Consider the following 14,007-nt stretch of genomic DNA (forward strand, 5'->3'; position numbering starts at 1 on the left):
AAAACAGAAAAATTTATTTAAAAATTTTGCTCTATTTAAAATTCAACTATTCTTTATATTTACGAGTATTCCTGAAAATAAAAAAAAAAAACTCAGAAATCTTTTAAAAACAAAAATGATGCCTTTTATATATAGCATAAAATTTTATTTTTAATTAAAAAATTTTCTCTTCTTTTATTTACAGAAATTCTACTGAAATACGAAAAAAATTTTCCTTAGTAAAAAGGAAAATTTAAAGATGATAAAAACAGTTAGCAATAATAATAATAACAATAATAATCTACTAACATTTAATAAATATACATGCTCATCAAATAAAATTAAAATGGAGAAATCAATTAAAGAATTAACAGCATCGGGTATAGTCAAAACAACATCGGATGATACATCAGAAATTTTAACTTTAAAAAATGATAAAATAAAAAATGAAAGAAGATTGTCATCAACATCTGAATCATCTGTAGAGCCAATGGATTTGGGACGTACACCAACTCCACCACCACCGCCACAACCACAACAACAATCCCAAAACCTAACATCATCATCTACATCATTATTATTAAGAGGAACATTTAATAAAAAAATATATAAAAGTAAATCACATAATGATAATGATGAACAATCAAAAATTAATGATGCTAATAATATTCAAACAACACCAATAAGACGTTGTAGATCATATTCTCATAATGAATCTGAAGGGCCATATGAATCTGATGGACAAGATAATTGTATAAATAATGCGCAACAAGACATATTAGAACCAAATCGTAAACCAAAAAATCTTGATACCAAATTAAAATTAAGATATAATAAAAATAATAATAATAATAATAGTAATAATCGTAATAATCATTATTATCGTAATAATCGTACAGTTGTAGAAATTGAATCAAGTGATAATCCAAATTCATTAAGGAAAAAATTTCGTATTAGTACACCAAATCGAATTAACAATAATAATAATAATTTAGAAAATAATAATAATAAGTGTTATGCAAATGATACTGATAATAATAATGAACTAAATAACAACGAAGATGGTGATAAAATTAAATTTAAAACGAATTCATCTCCAAATTTTAATATTGGTAATAATGATAATGATAATAGTACTAATCGAAATTTAAATGAAAATATAAAAAATAATAAAACAAAATCAATAATGCAAGTAACACCAAGAACATCGACATCTTCATCGTCAAGACGTTGTAGTGATGAAAACGATGATCATATTAGTAATGGTAGTAATGAAATTGGTATGATATCAAATGATATAAATAGTTGTGATGATGATGAAATTAATATAGTTAATCGTACTAATCAAAATGAATCTGGTTTTATTGATGGTAGTAGTCATAATTTAATGAATTCAATTAATTCAATATCTAGTCCAGAATCTAGTAGCGGTGGTAATAACAATAATAATAATAATAGTGGTGGAAATAAAAATGATAACAATAATTGTAATGATATAAATAATAGTTATGGAAATGGACGTAATAATAATGGAAATGAACGGAATAGTAATAATAATAACAGCAATACTACTGAAGATATTAAATATGTTTGTCCAATATGTGAAGTGGTTTCAGCAACACCACATGAATTCACAAATCATATTCGATCACATAATTATTCATCTGGTGATACAGAAAATTTTACGTGTCGTATTTGCTCAAAGGTAATTTCAACAATTTCAATTTTTTATCTTATAATTATTGATTATAATTATTTTATTTATTTTTCAGGTATTATCATCTGCTTCGTCTTTGGATCGTCATGTACTTGTTCATACTGGTGAACGTCCATTTAATTGTAAATATTGTCATTTAACATTTACAACAAATGGTAATATGCATCGACATATGAGAACTCATAAACAACATCCACATCAGAAACGTCGAAGTAGTAATAATAACAATAATAATAATATTAACAACAATAATATAATAAAAAATAACAACAAAGACAACAACAATATAAATTTAACCAAAACAAATAACAACAACATCAATAACAATAATAATAACGGCAACAACTACAATAATAGTAAAAACACTAATTTAATTAATAATTTAAATGTAAACATTAATTCGAATTCCACATCTGATAATTTCAATATAAACAACAGTAGTAACAGCAACAATAATAATAACAGTTCATTATTACTACCACAAACTGGTAATAATACAAATACAGTTATTTTACAAAATGGTAATGTTGATGGTGGCGAAAGCTATGAAAGTGAAGATGGTGGTTGCTCAACAGATTCAAGTGCCAGCAATAATAGCTCAAATTGTAAATCAAATAATATTAGAAATAATAACGGTATTCATACAAATACAACTACTCAAAATGCAATAACAGCAACTGTTAATAATAACACTAACAATATTTATAAACGTAAAAATATTGATGATGATATCAATGGAATAACAAAAAGGCGAATGAAAGCAATTAATAATAATACAATAATTAATGAAAATGATTCAATTAATAATAATTTTATAATATCAACAAATACAAATCCAATACCATTAAATCTTGAAAGTAATGAATCAAGACAACAACAACAGAAATTTTGTTGTCCCGTCTGTAATCGCAATGATTTTATTAGTATGCCAATATTAAGCAATCATATGGATCGTGAACATTCCGATATACCAGCAAAATGTCGACAATGTGATGTTGTATTTAAAACACATAATCAACTGAGTGCTCATCGCTGTTCTCTTACAAAACAACAAATACAACAACATCAGCAACAATCACAATCAATGAATGTAATGCATGGTATCAAGGACTTAACATTTGTTGAATTTAATAGTGAAAAATTTCCATTAATTGCAAAATCATTATGTGATCAGAATATGCGTCAATCAATTATAAATTCAAAATTTGAATGTACGAAATGTTATTTAGCATTTCCATGCTCAAATTCACTTGAAATTCATATGCAAGATTGTAATGTTGTTAATGAAAAGAAATTGAAACCAGTACCACATTTAATTGACCCACAAGCATTGATATTATCAAATATGTTAATGCAACATCCATCAAATATTGGAGTAGATTTACCAAAAGATTTTTCAATGCGAAAAATATTTAATATTCAACAATTGATGCAACAACAGCAACAACTTCAAATACAATCGAATCCACAAAATTTGAACGAAGAAATGAATGAAACGCAAAAAGTAAATTTAAATAATAATAATGATGGTAATATTGGACAATTATCGCCAAGCCAACTGAAGCGTAGTTTAAGTAGTGAAAGCTTAAATTCCAATAAAGATATAATTATTAATGACGATAATAATAATAACAATGATAGTAATAATAAAAATAATACAAATAACAGCAGTTTTGATAAAGAAGAATTAGATCGTCATCGTGATGAATTTTTTGCTCATTTAGATTTAAAAAATAAATCAATGATGACTTTTAATAATAGTAATAGCAATTCAATTAATATTAACACAAAAGAAGCCTCGGAAAAAATGTTAAATCTTAAAAATTTTGATAGCAGTCGAAGATCATTATCACCAACTTTAGAATTGAATAAATCAAATATAAGCGGACAAAATAAAGAAAAACGTGATCAAAAATTACAACAGCAATTACAACAAAGTGATTCAAGAGATTTAGCTGATATACAATCTATTTTGAATAATACAGCCTCTTCAAGTAATTTTCTTAAAAATTTTGAGACTAATGTTAATACACCAATGGGCAGTGAATGTGGTTATGGTAAAGATGAAGAAGAAGCTCAGGATTCATTTACAGCTGAATTTCGTAAAATGAAATTACGTGGTGAATTCCCATGTAAACTTTGTACAGCAATATTTCCAAATTTACGTGCACTTAAAGGTCATAATCGGATACATATAAGCGCTGCTGGAAATGCTGGTCCATATCGTTGCAACATGTGCTTATATTCAATACATGATAAAGCAGCTTTAGTACGTCATATGAGAACACACAATGGTGATCGACCATATGAATGTGCTGTATGCAATTATGCATTTACAACAAAAGCAAATTGTGAAAGACATTTACGTAATAGACATTCAAAGATTACACGTGAAGAAGTTAAACGTGCCATTATTTACCATCCATCTGAAGATTCGTCGTGTGACGATCCAACGAAAAAACTACATTTATTTTCGTCACCCGAATTCGATAACGATGATGAATTACAAATTAATCCAAAAGACCGTTCGACACCAGTTTCACATTTAAAAGAAATACTTCAATCAGAAACTACTACAAAACCTGCAGTTAAAATACAAGTAAAAAGCTTAGAAAAACTAATTGATAAACCGGCGGTAGCTCCATCAGTAGCACCAGTTACAACACCCGTTCCAACATCATTAACATCATCATCTACGTCAATAATGCCAAATCCACATTTTTCAGCAAATTTATCGCGATATGATAATGAAAGTGTCACTGAAATACAAAATAATAACGAAAAACACAATCAACCAAACATAGAAGATTCTATTGACTCACATCAAACTGAACCGATTCGGGCTATAGATTTGAGCATGGATGTTTTGGATTTGAGTAAAAAATCCAAACCCGTTCCGGAAGAAAATACAGATACCCTTAAACAACCAGATATCATTCCCGACGCCTTAAAACTAGATTTATCACAACAATGGTTACTCGCACAACAACAATTTCTTGAAGCATTACCAAAAATGGATCCAACTAATTATTTTCAGTTATGCAGAAATTTGGCTTTACCTTTACCATTTAATCCATTTTTAACGGCATTCAATCCATTGCTTTCAAATACGTTAGGAGATTTCAGCAAGTTTTCACCTTTTATCAATTCAGCAGCGCTTTTTGGGAACCCAGCAGCAGCCCCAATGCCAGGTATTAATGTATCCATGCCCCCAAGTACAAATGAAAACAATATGAGCAACAGCCAAATCAATCAAAATCCCCAAAATCAAACCCCAGTTATTGAAAAAACTCCGAATGAAAGTCAGTTAAAAATTGGGCCTAATACGGTTACACCAAGTAGCACCCAAAATGTACCAAAAAACATCCAAAATTCGCCAATTTCAACTGGAAGTAATCAATTGAATGTACCAGGAACGCAAATTTTACCTCAGACTTTACCTCAAACTAAACGAATGCCAGTACAACAACCGTTACCAACCAGTACTTTAAATCAATCATCTAATAATGTTGGACCAGGTAAGTTCTATTTTACAATATATCTTTAAAAGTTTTTAATCATTTTATTTACTTATACATTTAATAGTTAAAATGGTAATTAAAAATGGAGTTCTTATGCCAAAACAAAAACAACGTCGGTATCGTACAGAAAGACCTTTCGCCTGTGAGCACTGTTCAGCACGCTTCACTCTTCGTTCGAATATGGAAAGACACATTAAGCAACAGCATCCACAGTTTTGGGCACAAAGACAGCGTTCAGGCCAGCACGTTATGCGCGGACGTGGTAGCAACTCAAACGTAGCATCACATATGCAGTCGTCTCATTTAAGAGCACAAGTGCCAAATTCTTTGTCATCCAGTCATTTTGGTACTATTTCAGATCAAGTAAAGTACGCTCTTCTTGCTCAACAGCTTAAAGCTCGTAAAGAAACAGATATCTTACAACAAGCATTAACTCAAGGTTCTAACAACGCCTCCTATAACAATAATTCCGCGTCCAATAATAATACGAATTTAGAAGATGATGACAATGATCCGAAACTAATAATTGACGAAGATGAAGATCTGGAGGAGATTGAAGACCAAGATGAACCTGAAGAAGAATACGATGAAAATGAGAATTGTAATCTTGAAGATGAACCACCAGAGGACGAAAATGAAGTGAAGATCAAAGGTATGTCCCTTCAACAAGATCAAAATGATCGTTGTGGTTCAGAAAATATAATAGGTGCAAAAAAAGTTGCCGAAACAATTTTGGAGCAAGCAATTAAAGCCGGCAGTAGTGCCGTTCATAAAAAATTTGCAGCGAATACTATACCGAAAGAAGAAAGTCTCAAAAATGCCAATAATATGATTGCTCGGGCCGAATCAGTAGGAAAATATTTAAAGGAAGTTGCGAGTTCTTCTTTTAAATCAGAGGAATCACCCGATTTGGTATCTGTTTCGAAACTAGTTGACAATGCTACAAACAATGCTATGACGTTTAATAATTACTTTAAGCCAAATGATATTGTCGAATCCACAAATAACGTTAATCATATGGAACAGAGTGATGAAGAAGGACTTGTAGCTTCTGGAAGTGCATCCGATAATAATTCTGGACCTGAAGAATCTGGTGCTGGTACAAATGCTGTTACTCAAAAAAAGAAATCTGCGTATAGCTTGGCACCAAATCGTGTACCTTGTCCATATTGCGATCGCATATTTCCATGGTCAAGCTCTTTGAGACGGCACATTTTAACACATACCGGTCAAAAACCGTTTAAATGTTCACATTGTCCACTTTTATTTACAACTAAAAGCAACTGTGATCGTCATCTGCTACGCAAACATGGTAATGTAGAGTCAGCTGTATCTCTTTATGTTCCTATTGATGATATGCCGGAACCAGTTCCAATGCCAAAAGCTGTTGCAGAAGCGTTTCAAGCAGCTAAAGTAGCTGCAGCATCAGCAGCAGCTTCAAATAATCATACCACTCAAATTCTGCCAATACAGCAACAATTACAATTACAAACTAAAAAAACAAACGATGAATCACATTATGATTCCATGAAAGAACAAAGATTACTTCAAAATCCACCGCAAAATATAATACCGAAACCAGATCAACAGACTACTGGTATGCAAGTACAGATCTCATCAACCGATTTACCATTTAAATGTCATTTATGTGACAGTTCATTTAGTGAGCGTATGCAATGTTTAGATCATATTAAAATAAATCATATTCAAGAATTTGCATTACTTTTGGCAAAAGGTGCCATTGATACTGACGTTGATCCTAATATAACACAAGTTCAGCATTCAACAACCGAAGAAGATGACAAACGTGACGATGGTCGAGGTAAATACCCAGATTATGCAAACCGTAAGGTGATATGTGCATTTTGTGTACGAAGATTTTGGTCAACAGAAGATCTTCGACGTCACATGCGAACACATTCCGGTGAGCGGCCATTTCAATGTGAAGTATGTTTAAGAAAATTCACATTAAAACATAGTATGCTTAGACATATGAAAAAGCATAATGGTGGAAATCATAATAATCAAGTGACAACACAAAATAGTGGATCGGATTGCTCAGATGATGATCAACCATCATCAAGTATGATTTTAGTAAATTCCTTAAGAAATCATAAAATTCATGAATTATTAAATAAAGTTAATGATAACACTAATAATAATGGTAGTAATGAATGGCATAATAATAGAATTTTACTAAATGATTCTAATATAATAAAAATTGAAGATAATAATAATGAGTTAATCGATTCGTCAACAATTACATCAGCAGCAGCATCAACATTAACATCAAATCAAGGTGCTAATACAAATTCTGATTTAATTGGAAATTTACTTGGTATTAGTGACCAAAGTTTGCTAAATAAATTTTTAACAAATCCTAGTGAAGCAGCAAAATTCTTTGGTGTTGAAAAATAAAAAAATAAGAGAGGATTATTGAATGAAGTTGCAAGTTAATAATTATAGCTTATAAATAAAATTTTGAGGATTCGTTTTCAAAAAGCAATGCAAGATACTTTATTTCGATTCTTTAACAAGTTGAAATATAAAATTTTTTGTTTTTAGAATAAAGTACAAGAATTATAAAATAAAAGGTTCAATACGAGTCCCATTTATTAAATATCATAAAAAATTGATTTGGTTTATCCCAATCAAAAACTATTGGTTGTTTAACAATATTACGATATCAGAGAGTCAAGTTTACGAAACAGTAAAATACAAGAAAAGTCGAATTAAATTTTGTGTCACAAAATGATATCTTAGGTCACAAATAATTGATTTAATTTGAATTCGAGTTAAGTATTTCAAATTTCATGTATGTATTTAGGTACTGTAAGAATTTGTAAATGTTATAGATTTTAAAATAAATTAATATGCAAATATTAAATATAAGGGTATAAATTGTATACTATAAAAATTTATGAAAATATTTAAATTAAATGACAAAAATACAAGAAAAAAAAAACAAAAACAATATTATGATCCTCTAGTCACCAAAAAATAAAATAAATTGTAAATGTATAAATTGTTGTAAGCATATTTAAACTTATATAATATAAAGAAAAATTAATAGCCAATTAATTTAATAAGATAATTATATAATTAAACGAAAAATATAGATTTAATTGCTTAAAAATTAAATAAATTAAAAAAAAATGATTATAATCTTAAATAACATTTAAGATTTAAGAGCAAGCAACGAAGACTTAAGAAACTGTATAAAATAATTAGTTTAATAAAAAATAAGATTTAATTTTAGTAATTGATTTTATGTAATTGTTATGTCTATATGGTAAATTTAATTATAAAAATAATAACAGCAATGTATAAAATGATGATAAACAAAAATGTTTGTGCTTTTAAATAATTCTGAATTAAAATTCTTTTAAAAAAAATTGTTTTGGAAATATTTTCAACAAAATATGAAAAAATTATAATGTAAAAATCCGAAATTAGTTTCTACAATTATAAGAAACGCTTCTTAGTAATTATGAAAATAAATGCTTACTGGTTGTTTAATTGAATTTAATTATTATAATAAAAATAAATTAATTTTATAAAAATATTTTCAAAAATATCACGATTTTTTCTCAATTTTCACCAATTAGACTTTTAAAAATAATTTTATAATTGATTTTAATTATTGTTTTTTAGTGTAATTAATAAAATTAATAAAAATAAATTATATATTTTTTTAAAATTAAAATAATTCGAATAAACCATTGAGAATTGCTAAAATTTTTATCATTATTTTGGTGTTTTCTTTTTTATTTCAAAATTACTACTTATTAATTAGAAATTGGCTAAATTTTAGATGGTAAAAATTAAATTGAATATAATAGTCTTTTTTGTTCTAGATTTTATTTTTTAAAATACTTTATACTTTATAATGAAATCAAAATATGTTCTGCACATTTTTGATATAGGTTCATGTAAACTATGAGCATAAAATTTGCAAAATAAAATTTCCTAAGCAAATTTTTTAACTAATTGGAAGTTTTTGAATTTAGAGTTTCGATTTGTTATATTTCAAAATATTTCAACTGCAGTATATTTTAACTATCACAACTATTTTTAACTTTTATTATTAGATTATTTTCAAAATTGCAATTTTATTTCAGTTTATAAATTTAGATTATTGCTGAATGATGTATGAATCGGTATTGATTATTGAAATTTTGAAATCAGGGTCAATAAATGCATGCCTTTTTATTTGATTTCAAACTGACTCTCTTTATATTTAACGTAGTTATTTTATACAATTTTTCAAATTGTTATAACAATAATTTAAAACTTCATTTTAAATTTCAACTAAAGAAGAACCTCAACTAAAGAAGTCTACAAAAAAGCAAATACCTATAAGTTGATGTTAAATATTATTAACATTTTAAATATTACAGATAATATAACAGATTTTTTTAAAAGATTATAATTCAGATATTATTTTTTTATAGACTATATAACTTTTATATAATTAAGATAATAATCAAAATTTAATTTTATTAATAATTTATTAAATGAACTGGTTAAACCAAATGTAGGGAATAATAATTTTATTACACAAAATTCATAAAATATTAATTTTTAAAGAAAAATATGAGAAAAAAAAAAACAATTTAAATTTTAAAACAGATTGAATTTAAATGTTAATTATAATTAAATTATAGATTTAAAAATACAAAAATAATCTATAAGCAATAATACACAAAATAACCAATTTTCAATTTTTAGAATATTATAAAAGAAATTACAAGTCGAAATATATAACAATTTCTAGTTGATATATGTATGTACATGTACTGGCCAATTAAAAATTTCATAATTAGTAATAGTTCATTTTATTTGAAAAAAAACAAAAAATAATTTAAATATTTATATTATATTTGAGAATTTTAGAATTGCCTTATTAGATTTTCTTTTATATAACCGTGAACAATAAAGAGCCAAAATAAAGTAAAATTACATTAAATTTTGTGTGAAGCGCACTCTTGCAATTTTATAAATCCGTTTTATTATTAAATTTTACTAAAATACAAAACAAAATTAATAATTAGAAGTTCAAAATGTTGTCAGTATGTATGAAATATATTAAAATAATTAATGTATAAAATCTCTATAAAATAAATAAATTAAAAATTTATTATGGAAAATGTTTGTTTAAAGAAAAAAGAAACAATATTTTTAAATAATTTTAATATCGCATATTAATATTAATAACAATAAGGAAAACGTGATAATAAGGAATATTTTTAAAGCGTCATTAGTTCTCTATATTGCAGCTATACAATTTTTAAATTTAATTCTTATATTAATTTTTATACTGCAATATGGAATTCGATGATGGTATTTGATTTTGTAATGTAGAAAAATTTAAATAAAAATATAAGCAAATTTGTTAAGTTCATAAATTGGAAAAAAAAATTGAAATTTAATTATATATTTAATTTTTTGAATTAAAAATAATTTTAAATTCTGTACACAAACTAATATTTTAAAACAAGGCTTATAACTTGTTTCCACATTACAAAATTATCGTTTCCTTAACAATGTACTTATAGAAATTATGTGATGATTCCAAAATTAGAATAATAATAACAAAGCTATTGCAATTTGAATAATTATAGTCTGAGCAGATCTAATACCGAATTCATTTTTATAAATATTTTGAATTTTCATATATTTTCAAATGTTACTTATAGTATACATAAATAATTTTAGTTTGGAATCGTCTCTAATTTTATAGTAAAATAAATATCCTTTTATAAATATGCAATATTCTATATATTATATTTGAGTTCCATATTGCAATAATGCGGCTTACACATATACAGAGAGTGTTTTGCTTAACTGGAGCCTGAAGATATTTTCATATTGAATATTTCAAAATTTAAATAGCTATATGTATAGTAAATTTTAAAATTAATTTAGAAGTGAAAATAAATTTTGAATATAAATAAATTATTATTAATTTAATTATATTAATTAATTATATAATATATATACAAATAACATAAAATAGACTTATAAAATAAAATAAACTTTTATATTTTATTTTAAATTTTCCTTATTATTTTAAAACATTTTTAAAAAATTTTGAAGTTAGAACATTTTTTTTTTTGTTTTCATATTTTCTAATGTATATATTAAAAATTATATAACTTCAAAATTTAATTGAAACCAAAAGTGGCTTATTATGGTAGCTTTGTAATAAAAAAACACACAAAAAATAAAAACAAAAAAAAAAATTAATATTGTGAAAAATTTAAAATGGAAATAAGTACTTAAAATATAAATTATATAATTATAATAATAAAAAAATAATTATTTTATAATATAAAAATTTAGAAATTTAAGTATAAGAGCTCATAACAATTTCATTAGCACTTAATATGCATGTACATAATATATAGCATATAATTACTATAATTAAATATTGAAAATGAAATTGCAATTGAAAATTTAATTTTTATTCTTAATTATATATATATGTATGTATATATAATTTTACAAAAATTTAGATATTGGACCATTATGTAATTACCTAATAATTTAATAAATAAAATAATTTATATTTCAAAACATTACCTTCAATATCACAAAGTAAAATTGAAATTATTCTCAATTAAATTAAATTTAATCTATTAATTTTCATATTTTTCACATAATTAATAAAAAATTTTATTTATATTAAACGTTTACAAAATATTTTCGAAGATTAATTAATCAATGAAATTTTTATTTATCGGCAACCTCTATATCTGTAATTGCCATAATGTCACTAATTTTTATAAATATTTTATTTCAATTATTTATCATTACTGAATATAAGAAATAAAAAATTTAATTATTACTCTTTGGTTGTCTAATCAATACTGCATAATCTGAAAATTAAATGAATGGTGCAAGTAAGAAAATATTTTTATTTTATATTTAATATCAACTGCCAAGAGAATAGCTGCGTTTACATGACTCAATCAGCAATGAAACGTATGCCAACTATTAATCGAAAATTTGTTGTGTAAACACAGGTATTCTCTTCTATTTTAGTATTCCTAACTTCAAAATTACTAAAATATTCTATAACTGTTAAGTTGTTAGGTAATTACAATAATCTGAACAATATTTCAAATATACTGTAACATTATGATAAGCTAAGTTTTTGTTAAAAAAAAAATATGTATTTAATTAACAATAAGAAAAAAAATTTTGTAAATATAAAATATATACTTGTCCATATTGAATACAAAAAAAAAAGTAGCTATGTAGTATTGTAGTATGAATTTAAATCAATATGAAATATTTCTAATTTTTTTTGGAGTACTACTTAAAATTTTTAATTTTTCTCTTGTTTTTTTTCTATTTTGTTCAATTGAATTATGCATTTAATTTGAAAAAAAAAATATTAATTATTTTTCTAATTAAATCTAAAAAATCTAAAAATTAAAATATTTCCGAAAAATCTCTTTAATTTCAAAATATTGTTTCTTAATACTATTGCCATACTATGTGTAATTGTGTTCGAATGTAACTTGCATGACAGTAAATGTTATATAATTTTAGAACATTTAGATAAAATTGAATTCTAATGCTATAATAATCCTTAATTCCATAAATTACGATGGGCTTAATTTAAAATTATTTTCACATTATTGTGAAACAGAAACTTGTTTTTTTTGGTCATTTATTTTAAAAAATATTAGAATTTTGGAAGCAAAAGATTGAAATTGAATGTTAACAATGAGATTATTTTGGAAAAATTTGGCATTTAATCTTACTTACAAATATTCTGTATTTTTGTATTTAATTCAATAATATCTAGAACAATTTCAGAATATCATTTTTCAAAAAGCTCAACTAAAAATGTAATTTTGAAATTAATATTTTATAAGAGAATTTCACCTTTCATACTTGTTCTTTATTTTCCAAATTTTAGTTTAAATTTTTATGTTAAAGAATTATAAATTTTTTTCCATCTTTTATTTAAAAACTATTTTACATAGCTATAATTTTTTTATTTTAATTTCAAAAATATTTTATTATATTATATTCGGAATATATTTTTTATAAAATTTATTTATTTTCTCTTTGCCAGAATAATTGAATATTTTAAAAATATAAAAAAAAAAAATATTTTAAAAAGCAATTCATATTTTAATTGTGAAAGCAACGATTTTCACGAATTTTAAAATATGCATTGTTCTTTTCTTTTTTTAAAAAGTTGTAAATTAAAAATTTGAATTTCAATATAATTTTAAAACACAATATTGATAATACTATAATTTCATAAAAATAATTAATAATGAAATTTATGTAAAAAATTTTTAAAAATTTAAAATAAAAAAAAAAATATTTATATATTAAATAAAAATTTGAATTTAATTATGCACACATTTACAAATTAGATTTTAATCAATTTAAGAAAATAATATTTAAAATAATAAAATTAAAATTTATAAAAAATTTATAATTGTACTTAGTAAGACTTTATAGTAGTGCTTTTTAGTATTGTAATAATTTAGTCAAATTTAAGTTAGATTTTTAAGCAATAATTAACAATATAAAATTGTTTCAACTGTAAAATTATTACAAAAAAAATACAATATATAAATACAATATATAAATAATAAAAAAAAAGATTTTAATTTAAAATAAACAAAATAATAAAAAAATATTATAGAAAATCAGTAAGACTTCTGAAGTAAGAATATTTTGTTTTCTTAATTTTAAATTTAATTTAATATAAAATATGCTTACAAAATTTGAATAAAATTTCATTAAAAATTTATATAG

At 24.3% G+C, this 14,007-nt stretch overlaps 1 protein-coding gene across 1 annotated transcript; it reads left to right on the plus strand.

The window, feature by feature from the left end:
* The first annotated feature begins 203 nt into the window (after positions 1–203).
* Positions 204–8,099, plus strand: LOC129605474 (uncharacterized). The gene is made up of 3 exons (XM_055515256.1): positions 204–1,684; positions 1,752–5,214; positions 5,282–8,099. The coding sequence occupies exons 1-3, from the start codon at positions 239–241 to the stop codon at positions 7,633–7,635; spliced, it is 7,263 nt and encodes a 2,420-aa protein (XP_055371231.1). The 5' UTR covers positions 204–238; the 3' UTR covers positions 7,636–8,099.
* Positions 8,100–14,007: the final 5,908 nt, after the last annotated feature.

The sequence above is a fragment of the Condylostylus longicornis genome, unplaced genomic scaffold (genome assembly GCF_029603195.1).
Source record: "Condylostylus longicornis isolate FDR11 unplaced genomic scaffold, ASM2960319v2 ptg000013l, whole genome shotgun sequence".
NCBI classification, from domain to species: domain Eukaryota; kingdom Metazoa; phylum Arthropoda; class Insecta; order Diptera; family Dolichopodidae; genus Condylostylus; species Condylostylus longicornis.

Coding starts and splice junctions, on each gene's coding strand:
- LOC129605474 (XM_055515256.1), top strand. CDS start 239: ATGATAAAAACAGTTAGCAATAATAATAATAACAATAATAATCTACTA. Junction 1,685..1,751: donor CGTGTCGTATTTGCTCAAAG/GTAATTTCAACA, acceptor TTTATTTTTCAG/GTATTATCATCTGCTTCGTC. Junction 5,215..5,281: donor ATCTAATAATGTTGGACCAG/GTAAGTTCTATT, acceptor TACATTTAATAG/TTAAAATGGTAATTAAAAAT.